This window comes from Rhinatrema bivittatum, chromosome 2 (assembly GCF_901001135.1).
Source record: "Rhinatrema bivittatum chromosome 2, aRhiBiv1.1, whole genome shotgun sequence".
NCBI classification, from domain to species: domain Eukaryota; kingdom Metazoa; phylum Chordata; class Amphibia; order Gymnophiona; family Rhinatrematidae; genus Rhinatrema; species Rhinatrema bivittatum.
The window spans coordinates 593,599,188-593,615,834 of record NC_042616.1 but is presented as its reverse complement, the minus strand read 5'-3'; the positions used below and the strand labels follow the sequence as shown (position 1 = coordinate 593,615,834).

Below are 16,647 nucleotides of genomic sequence, written 5' to 3'. Positions count from 1 at the left end.
GGGTCTGCTTCAGACTTGTCCGGGCACTCCAGGAGAGAGGGGGTGCCAGCATAGCCATTTGGCTAGGGCCTACAACGTTCAAGATGCCTACTTTTGTTGGGCAAAATTAAAAAAACAAAAAAGCTAAATATATCTATTTCTAACATGTATAAATAAAGATTTCAATTGTAATTGAAGAATTTGCTAACAAAAAAGCTCATAAAGCCTTCTTAAATAAATAAAAATTATTTGGGAAATTTAGAAAACAGGCCTAATTCCTGCTCTCTCCAGCCCTGTGTCCGGGCTGTATAATGGTCCAGAGGAAGTGCTGGTGGACAAAAGGAATGACTCTAAGGTGGTATGTCTTTTCCATAAAGAAGAACGGTGGTCCTTGATTCCACATGTTCTTAAGGGGCTGAGTATCAAGATTCCACAGGAAGAGTCCGACCAGGAAGGAGAGAACCCTATTATGGTCAGTTTGCGAGGTCCGGCAAAGGCTTTTCCTTTCCACAGATCGGTTTGGAAATTGGTGTTCAGGGAGTGGGACACTCCTGAGACCAGCCTGAAGGTTGGTAAAGCTATGGCTAAATTATATCTGTTGCCCGAAGAGACGTTCGAGCTTTTGATGCTTCCAAAGGTGGACGCTTCTGTGTCGGCAGTGACCAAGACCACTACCATTGCTGTAGCTGGCTCAGCTGCACTGAAAGATGTTCAGGACCAGAAATTGGAAGTCCCATCTCAAGAGAATTTTTTAAGTTTTGGCTTTAGGCATACGTGCTGCAGTTTGCAGTAGTTTTATGCAAAGAGCTTTTTTGCGTTGGATCCAACATGAAGGAACTTACCTCTGCTTCTGCAGCGAAGCAGGTGGAGCAGTTGGGGGCAGCGGTGGCATATGTGCAGGATGGCCCTATATGACCTAATCAGAACGTATTCTAGGATTAAGATGCCAGCGGTGTCAGCCAGGCAGTTGTTTTGATTGAGAAACTGGTTGCCTGATGTATGGTCCAGGTCACAGTTAGGAGCTCTTCCATTCAAGAGCAAATTACTGTTTGGAGAGAACTTGGAGCAACTGGTAAAGCAGCTCAGAAAGTCCAAAGAGCATAAGTTGCTGGAGGACAGGCCGAAGGGTGGGAGAAGAGCCTTTCCCACCCATTCCAATTTTTGGAATAATAATAATAGGAGATTGTGCTAAAATAAGGCCTCTTTGGGGCCCCAAAGATAGGGATCGGGCTGTGTGCAGTCTTGGGGGCAGTCCTTTCATGGTGGATGGAAACAGACATGAGCCAACCACTATCTCAATCAAAGCAGTCGCCTGGCTGACATCATATGCCACCGCTCCCTCCAACTGCTCCACCTGCTTCTCTGCAGGTATAATGGAGAGTTGTTGAGGGATTCAATGATGATCTCCTTGGTTGCTGTTGGAAAGCATTTCCACTTTCCGTCTTGGAGGTTTCACCTTTTTTCCCCTGCTCGTTGAGGCGGGTTTTGGAGTCTTAGTTACTACTGTTTGTTTAGTCATCTTGACTTGGGTACAGGACAAAACTGAGAGACTGCAGGTGGCACACTGGGTAATATGCAGCATTAGTGAAACTTTTTTTTTTCTCTGTCTTATCTGCTGGCAGGGGTCAAAACCCAGGAGTCTGGACTGATGTGTGGTATTACAGGAACGAAAATTAGCAGGTAAGAACCAATTTTCCTTAACTGTGCCCATCTGTATCATCAGAAGAAATTCTATGAAAGATAGAGAAAGCATTTCTCTATCTAAACTTCCTTGCTGATGTGTAGTGCATTGTGGTTAATGACATGGCATTTGTGGTAAGGTTTCCTGTATGAAAGGGTGGTTGTTTTTGCTGGCGGGAGATGCATTTTGTTCCTGAAAGGAACAGGATTTGGAGAGTTGTAATGAAGAAGGGGAGGGCCTGGATGGTAAGGGGGGGGGAGGGTTTAAGAAGGTAGACCAGGAATTGGGAGGGGTTGGCCGAGGGGTAGGTGGTGGAATGGATGAAGTCTGAGTCGAGGCCGTTGGTGGGGTCCAGATGAGGGTTACGGCGAAGAGGGAGATCGTGGCTCACCGGCGCGGTCTTTATGCTGGTTGCACGGTGCCTCCGGTTGACGTGGTTCTGGGCGCCTCCCGATCATGCAGGTCAAGGCGGAGATCTTGGCGCTGGGGGCCGGCAGGTAGACGTCACAGCAGGGTCCGATCGCGAGTCTGAGGGGCTCACTGGGTGTCAATCACGTGGCCGTGTTTGGGAGCAGGAGCCGAGGCCGTCGATGGGGTCTGGACGAGGGTTGCGGCGATATCTATGCAGACAATATACAAATCGTTGTTCCTATGAGCTCTGATCGATCAAGTGTGATCTTGGAATTGAAATCAAAATTTTTCAGTATTATCCAGTTTTTTTGTAAAATAAGTTAAAATTGAATACAAAAAAATATGAACTGTTGGGGGGGGGGGGGATTGGCGACCCTTTTATGGATTTTTGACCTTTGACTGCCAAGTTGGATTAGAAACATGACTCCTGGAAGAGCGGAGTGGAAATTGGAAGATCATATTTTGACAAAGGCCTTTTTGCACATGCAGAAAGTAATATCTTTTGGACACTTCAAAAAACCCAAATCTATCTGGTTGAATGTCTGCAATTTGATGGTAAATAGTCAGTTGTGTACTTTTTTTTTGTATTTTTACTGTACATTTCTAATTACAGCATTTTCTGGCTTTGTGTTATGTAGATATTTCTTTAATGGCTTTGCCTCCATGCCATGCCCTGTGCCAGTTCTATGTGATAAATGATGAACTGTCATGCCAGCTGTACCAGAGATCAGGCGACATGGGATTAGGAGTGCCTTTCAACATCGCTAGTTACGCGTTGCTCACGTACATGATTGCACATGTGACGGGATTGAAGGTACGAGCAGTTTGCAAGCTCTGATTTATTTTTTACCTTTTTTAAACCAGAATGAGGCATCCAGCTTTAGGGTATAATGCAAAGTGATATAAGAGATCCATTTATTTTGTTGGTGGGCACATGGTATGAGATTAAAGTGAAGGGCAATGATTATTAAACGAAAAAAAACAGCTAATAACTCTACTGAAACATTTTGAGATGAATTTTCAAAAGGTTGCAAATTTAAAACTAGGATTTACGCATCTAAAATAACATGTATGCAAGTACATGCTATTGTATAATCTACCATTCGTGCATTAAGTGAGGGATTCATGAACAAAAATACGCATCTAAAAAAGGGGGGCCAACATTTTCACACATACATTAGTCTGCCAGAGTGACGCGTGTAAGTCTTACTTGCATATGTTTACGCCTGGTCAGTATCTGATATGAGAATAAAAGTCCTCATTGCCAAATGCTGACTGGGTGAAGGCTCTGGGTAAAGTGGGAGGAGTTTAGGCTGAAGAACAAGGAGGGTCTTGATGACTTAGAGATACTGGGCAAACTGGTGGATTGATAAGTTCCTTCACTTGCGCTTGTTACAGATTTTGAGGCCTTACATGTATAAAAGATACTTTACTTACTCTACACGAAAATACATGTGTGAAATCTCCTCCCATAAATTATTAAAATTTAGAAGCACAAATACATGTGAATATAGGAGATTTGCACCACTCAGATAAGTCTCAAAAAGCACCACATCCCCAGATAAGTTGGAACTTATCTGGCAATCTTGAAAAATACATTCTCATGTATTTTTTTCAATATGTGCCAAGATTTTAGTGTACATTTAAACATTTTACATCATACATGAACATTTGCGTGCACAATGCAAAATACATGGGGCATGGGTGCACGTGGTGCATGTTTTGAAAGTTATCCTCCCTACGTTGCAGAAGAAAATGTATCAGATCATATAAAGTTTATAAAAATAATGGCTTACAAGAAACAGGCCGCATCTCTTCTAATCAACAAGATATAAAGTAAGGTTACTCAGCTTGATGTAGGATGTGATAAAGTGGCTGAAGGCCAGCACCTGCCACCCCCACACCTGCATCGGCAGAGCCTTAATGCCCTATGGCATGCTGCTTTAGTGAGTAACCCCCTCAGACTAACGTAAATGGTGCATGCTGATGCAGGCACACCCCATAATTCCCCAGCAAAAGTAATCTTTATCTGTAATACTAAGAATAGATTAGAGCAGGTTCAGGTGCAAAACTACTTAGGGCAGACATATATCTCGAGAAAACTTTAATGTCTGAATTGTACAGCCAATACGGATGTGTAATTTTGCTGTTTTTTTCTTTCCTCTCTTTTAGCCTGGTGACTTTATCCATACCTTGGGTGATGCCCATATCTATGTTAATCACACTGAGCCATTAAAACTTCAGGTTAGTATTTAAGATTCTGTAGCTAGTAAGCGCTAATATGAAGAATCTAACACTCTCTCAAGGATCCCTCCCCTCTCAAGTAAGAAATTCCTGTAGATTTAATATTACATAGAGCTGCTATTGACTGAAATAAGATTGTTACCATACACAAAATTAGTGATAAGAGGGAATGGAGCGATTTTCAGAATGACTGTGAGGGTTGTCCATAGCTACATTGTACCAGTGGGGCCTGTAAGCTAATTTTCAAAGGGAAAAGAACCAATATCAGGAAATATTTCATCACGGATAGGGTGGTGGATGCCTGGAATGCCTTCCCCAGAAGAGGTGGTGAAGACAAGAACAGTTAATGAATTCAAAAGGGCATAGGACAAATACTGCAGCTCCCTAGATATTTAATAACCTTTCTGTATGGGGGGTAACTTGCACGCAGTGGCAGTTGCTACGCTTAACAGAACGCATGAGGGTAACCCGCGAGGAATGCAATTCTCTGTACGTACCCAGATCAGTCCAGACTCCTGGGTTTTGCCTCCATTACAGCAGATGGAGACAGAGAAAGTTTTACAGACACTGCCATATAATCTAATGTGCCACCTTCTGTCCTTCAGTATTTCTCTGTCTCTAGCAGGTGGAAGAGGTGTAAAACTGCAGTTCTGTACCGGTATATAAAAGCCTATATATAAAAAAAAAACAAAGGAAAGAATAGAAAGTTTAGAGCCGTTTCCTCCCAGGAGGCTGGTAGGTCCTAGTGGGGCCATCCCTCTTGGTTTGAGGTGGACGGGCGGTGGGGGGGTTGGGGACCCTTGGTGCTCAATCTTCTCATGCCGGGAGGCAGACTGCTGGTGGATCCAGTTCCCTCACCTCCAGGTGCACTTGCAAACCCTGCTGCTAATCACTTCAAGGAAGTTCTTTAATTTTCTGGTCTTTTTCATAAAATTTAGAAGAAAGCTAGTTTGAAAAAAAGTGCAGGAGCAGTTGTTTATACTTTCTTTCCCAGTCAGTGACGACAGCATGCTATTGCTTTTGGCAGGCGCTTTGTTCCAGCAGCTCCTGCTAGTGTTTTCTGCTTCAGGTGGTGCCGGAGCATGCCACGTGGTTGCCGATGCACCGCGTGTGAGGAGATGTGCAGCCGCCTTTTGTGTGCCGGCCAGTGTCCCCGGTGCCTCTCTGCGAGAGAGGTCACTTTGGGAGTGACCATGGAGATGGCAGCGAGGGCCTGGGAAGTCTTTGGCCGCATTCCCGGTGTCTCTCTGGGAGAGAGGGCACATCGGGAGCAACTGCGCAGGTGGCGACTCGGCAGCCTTGGAGGTCATGGCTGCGTTGGTGAAAGAGGCCGATCTCTTCCCCGTGAGTGAAGTCCTTCACGGCTGCTATAGACGCTGCTGGAGTGGAAGGGGGATCTCCCCTGCCACTTTTGCTGGCAGATCTGAGGCCCAGGGGGGCAGTCGGGGGAGGATGTTGACCTCCTAGGGGAGGTCTTCAATGATTCATCTGCTTTTTTGGCAGGTTTCATCCTCTGGCTGCACAGGACTTATTTGGCCTGGAAAGCCGTAGAACACATTTCCAAACAAGGAGCGTTAGAAGGTCCGCGGCCCACGAGGAAGTCCAAGCATTCCAGGACTTTTGCGTCTAGCAAGGTTCAGCGAGCCCTGTCTGGAGAGCGGGTGACCAAAGATGACTCCTCTGAGTCAGAGCATAGTGCGTAGACCCCCCAGTAACGGATCCTTTCCTGGGGGGGGGGACTGGATAAGGTTCCGCTGGAGCAGTCCGATTAGGAAGGCATGGATCCAGTTATGGATGGCTTACGGGGTCCAATGAAGGTTTTTTTGTTGCACAAGTCGGTCGAAAGGTTGGTGGCCAGGAAGTGGGGATACTCCGGATATTGGCTTGACATTAGGCAGAGCAGAAGATAAATTGTATCCATTGCCTGAGGACACTCTGGAGCTCCTGACAGTCCCGAAGGTGGATGCGTGGAAGTTAACTAAAAAAAAAAATACTATTGCGGGGGCCGGTACTTTAGTTTTGAAGGATGTTCAGGACAGGAAGCTCGAGGTTCATCTTAAAAAAAACATACATATTTTTTAGGTGTCTGTGCTCGGCTTACGAGCTGCGGTGTGCAGCAGTTGTATGTTTCGGGCTGAGCTGCATTGGGTGCATCAGTTGCAGACTGACAAATCCATGTTCTCTCAGGAGGCTAAGCAGGCGGAGCGGCTGGAAGCTGCGGTTGCCTATGGCGCTCATTTGCTGTATGATCTCATTAGGACGTCCTCTAAGACAATAATGTTGGCAGGCTTGGCCAGGAGATTTCTTCGGTTGCAGAACTGGCCAGCAGACATTTCGTCCAAGTCACAATTAGGAGCGTTTCCCTTTAAGGGACAGCTACTCTTTTTGGAGAGAATTTGGAGGAGCTGATAAAGCATCTGGGAGAGAATAAAGTTCACAAGGTACCTGAGGACAGGTCTAAAGGGGCAAGGAGTTTCTTTTCTGGACGCTCTTGGTTTTCGAGTAAATAGGTGTTTTTGCCAGGAGAGGTCTTCGGGAGGAGGCCTCAGAGAGGCAAGCAGTCCTGGAGCCAATCCTTTCCAGGCCAGAAGCTGAACAGAGATGGCTCTAGCCAGGGAGGCTCTGGAGCCAGGTCCTTACAATAAAGCAAGGCCAATCCACTCCTCCTTCCCGGTTATAGGGGATTGGTTGACTTTTTTTTTTTTTATGAGTGGGCCAGTCACTGCTGACCAGTGGGTCTTAAGCATGATAAACCAAGGTTACATTTTAGATTTTGCTCGTCCACTAAAGGACCTATTCATGATCTCCCCTTGTGCCTCTGGGGAAAGGAGACAAGTGATGCAGCAGACCCTAGACTGTCTTCAGATGCTTTTGTGCCCTTGGAAGCAAGAGGAACGGGACGTTACTCCATTTATTTTGTGGTTCCAAAGAACGAAGGGACTTGAAGAAAGTAAACATTGCTCTCAAGGTTCCTCTGTTTTGTATAGAAACTCTCCAGTCATTGCAGCGGTCCGCAAGGGGGTGTTCTTGGTGTCTCTGGATCTGACTGAGGTGTTCTTGCTCATAGGAATCCGACCCATCCATCAGAGATTTCTGCATTTTTCAATGTTGCGCTCTGCTGTCCGGAGTGGTAATGGTTCTATGGGCTTTCCCTAAGGTGATGGTGTGCTGGTAGCAGCAGCTTTCAGAAAGGAGGGGGTGCTGGTGCACCCGTATCAGGATGACTGGCTCATTCAGGCAAAGTCGGAGAACTTCTGCAGGCAAGTAGTGGATCTGCTGCTGCAGTACTTGCAATCACTTGGCTAGATTGTGAATTTGTCCAAGAGTCATCCCATTCCTTCTCCTGTGGGGGAATTTTTTGGGAGCACACTTCGATACCAAGCTGGGGAAGGTTTTTATTACGGAGGAGCGCATTGTCAAATTGCAGTCGCAAATTCGGAAATTGCTGGAGAGCCAGGGACCCAGGATCTGGGAGTACCTACAGGGTCTCTGCTTCATGGTGTCCAGTGCTTTGGGCGTTACTCATATGAGACTTCTTCAGGAACATTATTGTCCTGGTGGGATCTGTTTTTGGAGCAGTTCCAGATTTCACTACCGCTTACGGACTCAGCCAGTTCCACTCTCTCCAGTTGGGGGAGCTGTCTGCCAGGCCCAGTTGGTGCAGGACCAGTGGTTGGTGGAGGAAATGTCTTGGTCTCTCAACCAATTTCAGGCGAGAGAGGCGTGGTTGGCACTGCATGTGTTTTCTTCCTCTCTTGCGCGGTCATCCGGTTAGGATCTTGTCAGACAATGCAATGATGGTGGCTTATATCAACTGGTAGGGTAGTACCAAGAGTTGAGCGATGGCTCAGATGGTTCGGGAGCTAATCCACTGGGCAGAGCAACTTCTGGCATTGATAGTGGTTTCTCATATAGCCGGGATCGACAGGGTGTAAGTGGATTTTCTTAGCTGTCAACAGCTGGATCCCGTGGAAAGGAAACCATTGGAGGAAGTGATGAATCATCTGTTACAAGTGGGGCAAGCCTTGCATGGATTTGATGGCAACTCAACAAAATGCCAGGGCACCCCGCTTCTTCAGTTGCAGAAGAGAGCACGGAGTGGAGGGAATAGATGCCTTGGTTCTTCCTTGGCCACGAGACATTCTGCTACATGTGTTTCCGCTGTGGCTGCTGGTGGGCAAGATTTTGTGGCGTTTGGAGCTTCACCCCGGAGTCATGATTCTGGTGGCTCTGGAGTGACCTCGCTGGCCTTGCTTTGCAGATCTCAATCTAGTGGTGGATGGCCTGTTGGGACTTGCTCTTCTGCCAGAGCTGCTGCGCCAAGTCCCCATATTTTCAGATCAGGCGGCTCGCTTTTGTTTCGCGGTTTGGCTTTTAAAAGGGAACGTTTGAGAGAGGTTTCCCTGAGTATGTTTCTGTGTGAGCTTCCGTTGCATATATCTTTTCCTTCTTGTAAAGTTGGTGAAGGGTTTCTCCTTTAACTCCATCAGAGTTCAGTTGAAGGCATTAGGTTGTCTTCGAGGCAAGGTCCACGGAGTGGTTCTGGCTGCACATCCGGATGTGGTGCGGCTATGGCGGAGGAGTGAAGCATTTGTGCCCTCCAGTTCAGAAGCTGTGTCCTTCCTGGAGTCTTAACTTGGTCCTCAAAGGCATGTATGCGGCATTGTGTGAGCATATTAGGTCTACTATAAAAGATCTCATTTTGAAGGAGGTTTTCTTGGTTACAATTTGTTCTGTCAGACAGATCTCTGAGCTTTGTCATGTAGGGAGCCTTTCTTGAGAATTTCGGATTCGGGGATCTCCTTGCAGACTGTTCCAGCCTTTCTGCCGAAGGGGGGGTTTTGTCCTTTCATTTAGATCAATCAGTGCAGCTCCCGGCTTGCCCAAACCTGGAAACTACAGCACCTCATGCGAGAGAGTTACGGCTTTTGGATGTCAAGCACGCTTTGTTACGATATCTTAAAGTTACTAATGACTTCAGGTTGTCTGATCCCCTTTTTTTGGGCTGTGGAGTGGTGCAAAGAAAGGGCTCATTCTACTCGTCCCAGGCGGCATCCTGGGCTGAATGTCAGCAAGTGTCTCCACAAGAGATTTGTAGGACGACTGCTTGGAAGTCTTTGCACACTTTGGCCAGACATCGTTTGGATATCCAGGCTCCTGAGGCCATGGGCTTTAGTGACAGTGTTCTTTGAGTGGGAGTCTCACTCCAATTAGGGAAGCTTTGGTACATCTCAGGAGTCTGGACTGATTTGGGTACATACAGGGAAAGGAAAATTGGTTCTTACTTGCTAATTTTCGTTCCTGTAGTACCACAGATCAGTCCAGAGTGCCGCCCAGTTTTAGAAAGGAAATTTTGGAAAGTCCGCTTGGTATCTTATTATATTTATTTTGAAGATTGGCATAGGTTTTGTTAGTCCTACATGTTTTTACGGTGGGTGAGATTATCTAAGTTTCCACTTTCCACTGTTCGTTCAGGGGATATGATTTTGTAATTGTTATTGTTATGGCTGCTATCTTGGCTTGAGTACTTAACCTAGTGCGCCACCTGCAGTATTGATATGTGGCAGTGTCTGCGAAACTCTCTCTCTCTGTCTGCTGGAAAGAAGGCAAAACCCAGGAGTCTGGACTGCTCGGTGGTACTACAGGAATGAAAATTAGCAGGTGGTAAACAATTTTCCTTTACTACCATAACCAAATTGCTACTAGATGGACTATTTGGTCTTTATCTGCTGTCATTGCTATGTTACAATGGCCTTCATTCTGTTGGGGTCTTAGCTATGATCATTATGTATATATTTGTTTGTCATTCTTTCACAAAACCCCAAAACAGAGTATTTTTGCTGAACAAAAATCATAATTTTTTCCTTCTACTGCAGCTTCTAAGGGAACCACGACCTTTCCCAAAGCTCAGATTTCTTCGCAAGATTGAAAACATTAGTGACTTTAAAGCAGAGGATTTTCAGCTTGAAGGCTACAGTCCTCATCCTGCTATTAAGATGGAGATGGCTGTATAATATGTAAATATTTTGAACATTAAGTTCCTGTTTCAGTATTTGTAAATAGTTACAATCACACTATCTGCTAGTATTTGTTTTGTAATTGTGAATTTATAAAAAGCACTTCCTAGGTATACTTTTTTTAAGCTGAAGAACATTCCAGTAACTAGCTTGCCACTTTCTACCTCTGATCTTGCTTTGTTGGTGTAAAGGTATTCATCTATGTTATGGAGCTGCAGCAGCCGCTGCTGCGTCCCTGACAGTAATCAGCCCATGGAGCCAAGGCTTTTAAAAATCTGTTTCATAGGAACTAACACAAATCAAAATAAAAACGCTGTCTTTTTGCTAGCGCTGCTACTTCTATTTAACTTTGTGCAGGTTTCACACTAAGTGGCTTCTTACTTTTTTGTGCTAATGCCAAGATGCTATACTTAATTAGATACATAATCTACAGTCTGAGTGTTAACACAGAAAACGAACTCCAAACAACAACAACAAAAAAGTCGCTACAGTAAATAAAGAGTTGCTGCAAGTAAGTCCTCTGCTCTTCAATGCATGGATTGATTAGGTTGCTGTAGAACCCCTTTTTACAAAGGATTAAGTTAAAGAACCAGATGTTTTACATGTATGTTTTCATATGTCACTAATCTCAGCTGAAAGCAAGGTTAGGGGAGCCATACTGGTACTTTGTTTATATTAAGATCCAAGTTGCCAGGCCATGGAATTCACTTGCCTTTTATAGTACTGAAAATGTAATAAAGCAATTTAAAGTTTCATATGTTATTTTCTCTTGACAAGTAACATAGTGATCAAAGGATGTCAAATATTATCTTGTTATTAAGCTGCAAGGCACTGACAGAAAACTATTGTCATTTAAAAACCACCACATATTTAAAATATTGCCATAAATAAACTCTTCTCATTTAACATAGGAGGCAGCATGCATTGGACAAATCAGACTCTTGTTCTATTTATAATATAGTGCAGCAAGTGCTGTTTTATACTTTTACCACTTCTGAGTATTTTCTTGTTCACTCTCACTGGGGACTCAGCTTACCGGCTGTCTTGGTTTTTCTTTCTCCCTGATAGTTTCTCACTTTTCCTCAAAGGGTTATGCCTATTTTTTTTTCTTTACTGTAATTTTGAGTTTTGCTATTCATCAGTTTGCAAAATGAAGCATACTCCTTAATCATGTACAGGCCATATTTCCAATATGGCAAGTCTCTGCTTTCTCTATTTTAAATTCAGGTCCCAAACTGTGAATGGCAATATTGTGAAATTCTGATATGTGAGTCACTATATTGCAAGGCATTGTTGCACTGTAATTGTGAGAACCAGACTTCCTATATTTCTATACAGATGAAATTTAAAGTGAAAACAGATAACATCCAAATCTTCACATTTGTTAGTAAGAATTCCTAACTAAAGACCATCATATGTTGAACCCATCAAAACATCCTCTGAAAGTGCAGTAATTCTCTAATAAGTGAAAAATCAAAGGTTAAAAAATATCATTGAACTATAATGGACATAACTTATCTGTCAAAGTACATCTTGTACAGGAGCCCAACAAAGATCCATGTTTAGATCCACTGAGTTTCAAGGGAATACTCAGGTCCACGGTCTCTGAAGACAGTGCTGTACTCAGTTAAGAGAGATGATGGCTTCGATGAGTGCAGCACGGCTTTATCTACAGAGACCGTAGACATGAACATTCCTTTGAAGCAGAAAAAAATCGAAACATGCATCCATGCTGGGCTCCTGAATGAGACAAGGTGCTGAACTTATTTTGTCAGATGTTATGTCCACTATACTTCAGTGATATTTTCAAACCTTTTTTTCACTTATTGGACAATCACTGCACGTTTTGAAGATGATGGTCACATCGCATGTAATCATCAGTCTATATAATTTTCTATTACAATTCTTACAGACTTGTCTTTTGTTTGGGTTCTACGTATGATGGTCCTTAGTTAATAAGAATTCCTAAAAAAAAAAAAAAAGGTGAAGGTTTAGATGTCTGTTTACTTTATATTAGTATCCAACCTCAATTTGTATTGGATTTTGTTTGTTATACTAGATTAAACTTTAGTCAGTTCTTGTGATACAGATTCATTTTAGAGCATTTTTATTTTCCTTACAAGGATAATCACCTCAGCTTTCAAGTCTTAAGATTTCAGCAGTGGTTGACAGGAGGACTTCCCAGACCTTAGGCTGGTGTATCACTCTGAACCAAAAAGGCAATAGCTAGGACAGCAAGGGGAGGTATAGCTAAATGCAGCAGGCACTCAGTTTCTTAAAGTGGGGGGAATAGAGACACTATAGAAAGTACATTCATGTTCTCAACCTAATAAGTACAGGTAGAACTAAACAATGTGTTAGATTACTTAAATGATGGTATGATTTTACTGAAATTTAATTTAATAGTTGATAAAAATATGAGTAAGGAAGTATAACACTAAATTATTTCAGCAGATTTCACTATGAAATGCTAGTTACAATTTATCTGTCACATTGATTTGTTTCTGTAGTGGCTTCAGCAGTATCATTCCATTTGCTGTCTGCCTTAGAGACATCCTACTCTTGATTTTATTTTAACAAATGGAGAAATTTTTTTTGGCAACCAGGCATGGCCTCTGATCCTTGATGTCCAGCCTGTGGCCTCTCTTTTTCCTTTCCAAAACCGGTAGCTTTTGGACTTCACATCACTACACATTTTTGCCAGAAATTAGTTTCTTCCAAACATCTCCATTAGGAAACTGGTGTTGTCTAACAGATTCTTCTTTCATTTCAGTTGAATAGCCAGGATCCTTGAATAAAGAAATTAAAAATATCCTTTAGAAAAATGCATTAGTCTTGCTGTCTGAACAATCATTTTATTTTTTTTTTTAGGAGGTAGTAATTGAGAGAGACTGGTCTGGGCAGTGATGTGTTTGTGTGTGAGAGAGACTAGTCAGGGAGGTGACTGGTATGAGAGACAGACTGTGAAGAGCACAAACAGAGTATGCTGTTGTGTATGTTTACAAACACAGATGCTGTTTGTTACTCCTCAGTTTCTCTCATCGTCTGTGGTTTACCTGTGCACTCTATCCCACAAGCTCATGTTTCCTACACTATTTCGATGCCTTTAGGGGTTTGTTGTGACGGTGAGTAAATCTTTAATTCCCAGTGTAGCTGTGTGATTCATATTAATCACTTATTATATACCATGTATTGATTTATTTCTGTGTACTATTTAAGATGCAGCATATGCAATACTGGCAAATACACCATATACTAAAAATACAGCTAGTGATGCATTTTTCTATCGCAAAAGGTGAAAGCCCATCTAAATTCTTAGTACTATTGTATTTAATATTATGTGAGATTCCATAAAATTGTCATTAGAGGTTAGTGTTATTTCAATATGTGTTAAAGTGCAGGTTAAAGAAAATGCATAATTCTGTATATTTATATATTTTCCAGCTAGAAGTAGCCTTGTTGCTAGAGCAGCGATTCTCAACCAGTGTGTTGCAGCTTCCCACTGCTCCGGTTGTGCTTCCCTCCCTCTCCTCCACTGCACTGAGCTGCAGCCATTCTTCCACTAATGCTGCTGCCATGCCACCTGGGCAGGAACGGCAGCAAGTACTAATAGAAGCTTGCAACATTAGCGGCATGGCCCTTTCTTCTTCCCACCCCTATGGTGTGTGCGAAGAAGAGAGGACCATGCCGCATAATGTAGCAGTAACAGCACAGGGCCAGGCTAAAATGAAGCACAGCTGGTGATCAGCGCCAGGAGAGAGCAGCTTTAGCCCCTGCTGCTGATGGGATGCTTTGTTCTTGAGCCGTGGAGGGGCTGAAGAAGGAGGTTGCTGCAACTGCCATTTGTGCTGGGGAGGAGAGGGGGTTGTGAGTGAGAACAAGCCAGAGGGAGAGAGAGCATGGGTATGTGACTGAGCACGTATGCAAGTAAGAGAGAGAAGGTTTGTACAAGTGTAATGGGCAGCGTGTGTAAGTGAGAGAGCATGTGTTTGGGCTTGCTGTCTCACCCGTTTTTATAATTGTTGGAAACATTAACCAATTATAGCAGTAACTTTCCACATTAGCACATTTATTGTAACACCAAGGGATGGAAAATTTAAAAGCAACAAAATGACTCAATCTTACAAAAATTATTGGTGACAAAATAAGGAGCTTTCGCTTGTTTGGATTTCTTATTTTGCACTTTGTTTCCCCAGTAAGACTTTCTTTCCCTTGCACTCATTGAAATAACAGACAAGTGGCAGCCTAATTACTGCTATGTTCTACAGTTTTTGGCAGCAGTGTTAACAGTGAGGCTTGACATGCTAATGCCCCCAGTCTCCACAAGGTGGTGTAATATTGCAATATTTTGTTTTTCAGGAAATCAATAGCAGTTCAGTAGGGACCGGCCCAGAATTCACTAGAGGTTCTTTGCAGAATCAGATTTGTGCCAAGCTTCTGGCCCAGCTCTATCCATATTTGAAGGAACAGCCTAATGTGAATCTCCCTAGGCTTAGCATTAACTATATCAATCCTTCTTATTTAGCTGCTTGCAAACAGCATCTATTTTCTATGCACTTTTCTTACTATTTTTTAATAAATATTGTAGTTTTGTTAGCAGTGTCCCTATCACACAGATTGTAAATTCCAGCATTTTTTTGAATTTAGTTCGTAGGTGCATTTCTAAGACCTATGTGAATCCTTGGGCTTTTTGGGGTCTCAGTGTCCCTACAAACTACCAAGCAATAATTTGAAAGTGCAGATACTTTGTCAGAGGCAGGCACAAGGTAGCCACTGCAGCTGCACTTATATCCGGGGCAGTACCCCTTATGGTATACAGCATTAATCCTGAGTGGATATTATGGATAGCACTACAATTTTAGTCTGTATTGAACCATGCAAAATGTATCAGTCTTATGAATCATTTGTGAGGTGTTTATACTTTGAACACTTGTTTTGAATAGGTTGCCCCTGTTTGAGTGCTTCTTGAACTGTCTGAATTTATTTAAAAATATTTATACCACCCCCCCAATTCAGTCAGACATATCTGAAGTAGTGTACAATAAAAAAAACCAAACAATAATATAGCATAAAAATGGAGGTAGAAATCATTTTTGTTTTGTGTTTAACTACATATGGACCTAAATGGACATATGAGGTGAATGATTATACTTGGTATCACAATACATAGTTTGTAACACAATGGCACAGTTGTATGATGCCTCCATTTCAACATGTAATGTGACAAATTAATTTTTGTGATTACTGAATCATTGCTTTTTAAATTTCCCACCCCTTGGTTTTACACTTTGTAAACAGTGCCCAGCATTTTATTACCATTGCTCATAACATGCACAACAGAAACAGTGCCAATAAAGCTAATCATATCAAAGCAAGTTGGCTGTGTTCATATTTCTCAACATCCTAGAGGGGTGCATTCAGAAAGGATTATTCATTTATGTATAACAGCAGCCAACTCCTGGTAAAATACCTGTGGAGGCATGTAGGCTGCTTTCTTGATTGTAACAGGATATTTGAAGTGTTCATGAAGGTGATCCACATATTCACACATTCTGCAACAAAAGAATTTTAAAAAGCAAGATGGGAAGTGGATCCAGTACTCTTGGTTGTGATTTGTACATATATATATATACGTACACATACTTCAGAGCAGGTTACATTCAGAAATTATAGGTATATTCCTATCCCCAGAGGGTTTAAAATCTAAGAGTTAGATTTATAAGCCACAATATATTATTGTGGGAGGAGCCCAATATCGCAGAAGGGGCAGTCTGTGATATCTTGCCACCATCGCTTTAAAGGGCCATGTGGCTCAACACATATCCCCTCCCAAAAGATTTTTAAAAATTATCTGGGGTCTTACTAAACCACTGCTCCCAACCGGGGGCTACCATTTGAGGTGGTTTCACAAAAAAGCCGCTGTGCGGCAACAACTCAGCCCCCTGCCCAAATCCCTTCCCCAATCCAGCAACCCCACTATGTGCTCTAGAGGACCTCCAACCCCAATAGAGTCCACCCCTGACCCTCCCCCTTCCATATTAGGAATAGCCAATATGGAAGGGGGTCACCTCTAGCCTCTAAAAATTAGCTGTCCTAGGTCTCCACCCTTGCCCTCCAACACCCCCGTACCTGTAAAAAAAAATTCATAGGTGTCCAGCAAGAGGGCATGGGGTGCCATGGGGTGCCCCATGCCTCTAGAGCACGGGGGGGGGGGGGGGGGAGGATGGAATTGACAAATGGACATAAAATAAAGAACTAATTAGTAATAATTAAATTAAACATCCAGACCCTGGTTCTGTAGGTTTTGTCCCAGCA

The 16,647-nt window shown here is 43.1% G+C and overlaps 2 protein-coding genes across 5 annotated transcripts in view; one reads left to right on the top strand and one right to left on the bottom strand.

The window, feature by feature from the left end:
* Window positions 1-11,087, top strand: part of TYMS (thymidylate synthetase) — a 33,095-nt gene extending 22,008 nt beyond the window's left edge. For both annotated transcript variants that reach the window (XM_029591097.1, XM_029591096.1), the window contains 3 exons: window positions 2,710-2,885; window positions 4,244-4,315; window positions 10,192-11,087. In XM_029591097.1, the coding sequence (XP_029446957.1) occupies window positions 2,710-2,885; window positions 4,244-4,315; window positions 10,192-10,329 (386 nt within the window). In that variant the 3' untranslated portion in view covers window positions 10,330-11,087. The remainder of the gene's footprint in view (window positions 1-2,709; window positions 2,886-4,243; window positions 4,316-10,191) is intronic.
* Window positions 11,088-12,978: 1,891 nt separating this feature from the next.
* ENOSF1 (enolase superfamily member 1) overlaps window positions 12,979-16,647 on the bottom strand; it is a 137,742-nt gene continuing 134,073 nt past the window's right edge. For all 3 annotated transcript variants that reach the window (XM_029591093.1, XM_029591094.1, XM_029591095.1), the window contains 2 exons: window positions 15,803-15,884; window positions 12,979-13,121 (listed from right to left, as the gene is read on the bottom strand). In XM_029591093.1, coding sequence (XP_029446953.1) covers window positions 13,020-13,121; window positions 15,803-15,884 — 184 coding nt within the window. In that variant the 3' untranslated portion in view covers window positions 12,979-13,019. The remainder of the gene's footprint in view (window positions 13,122-15,802; window positions 15,885-16,647) is intronic.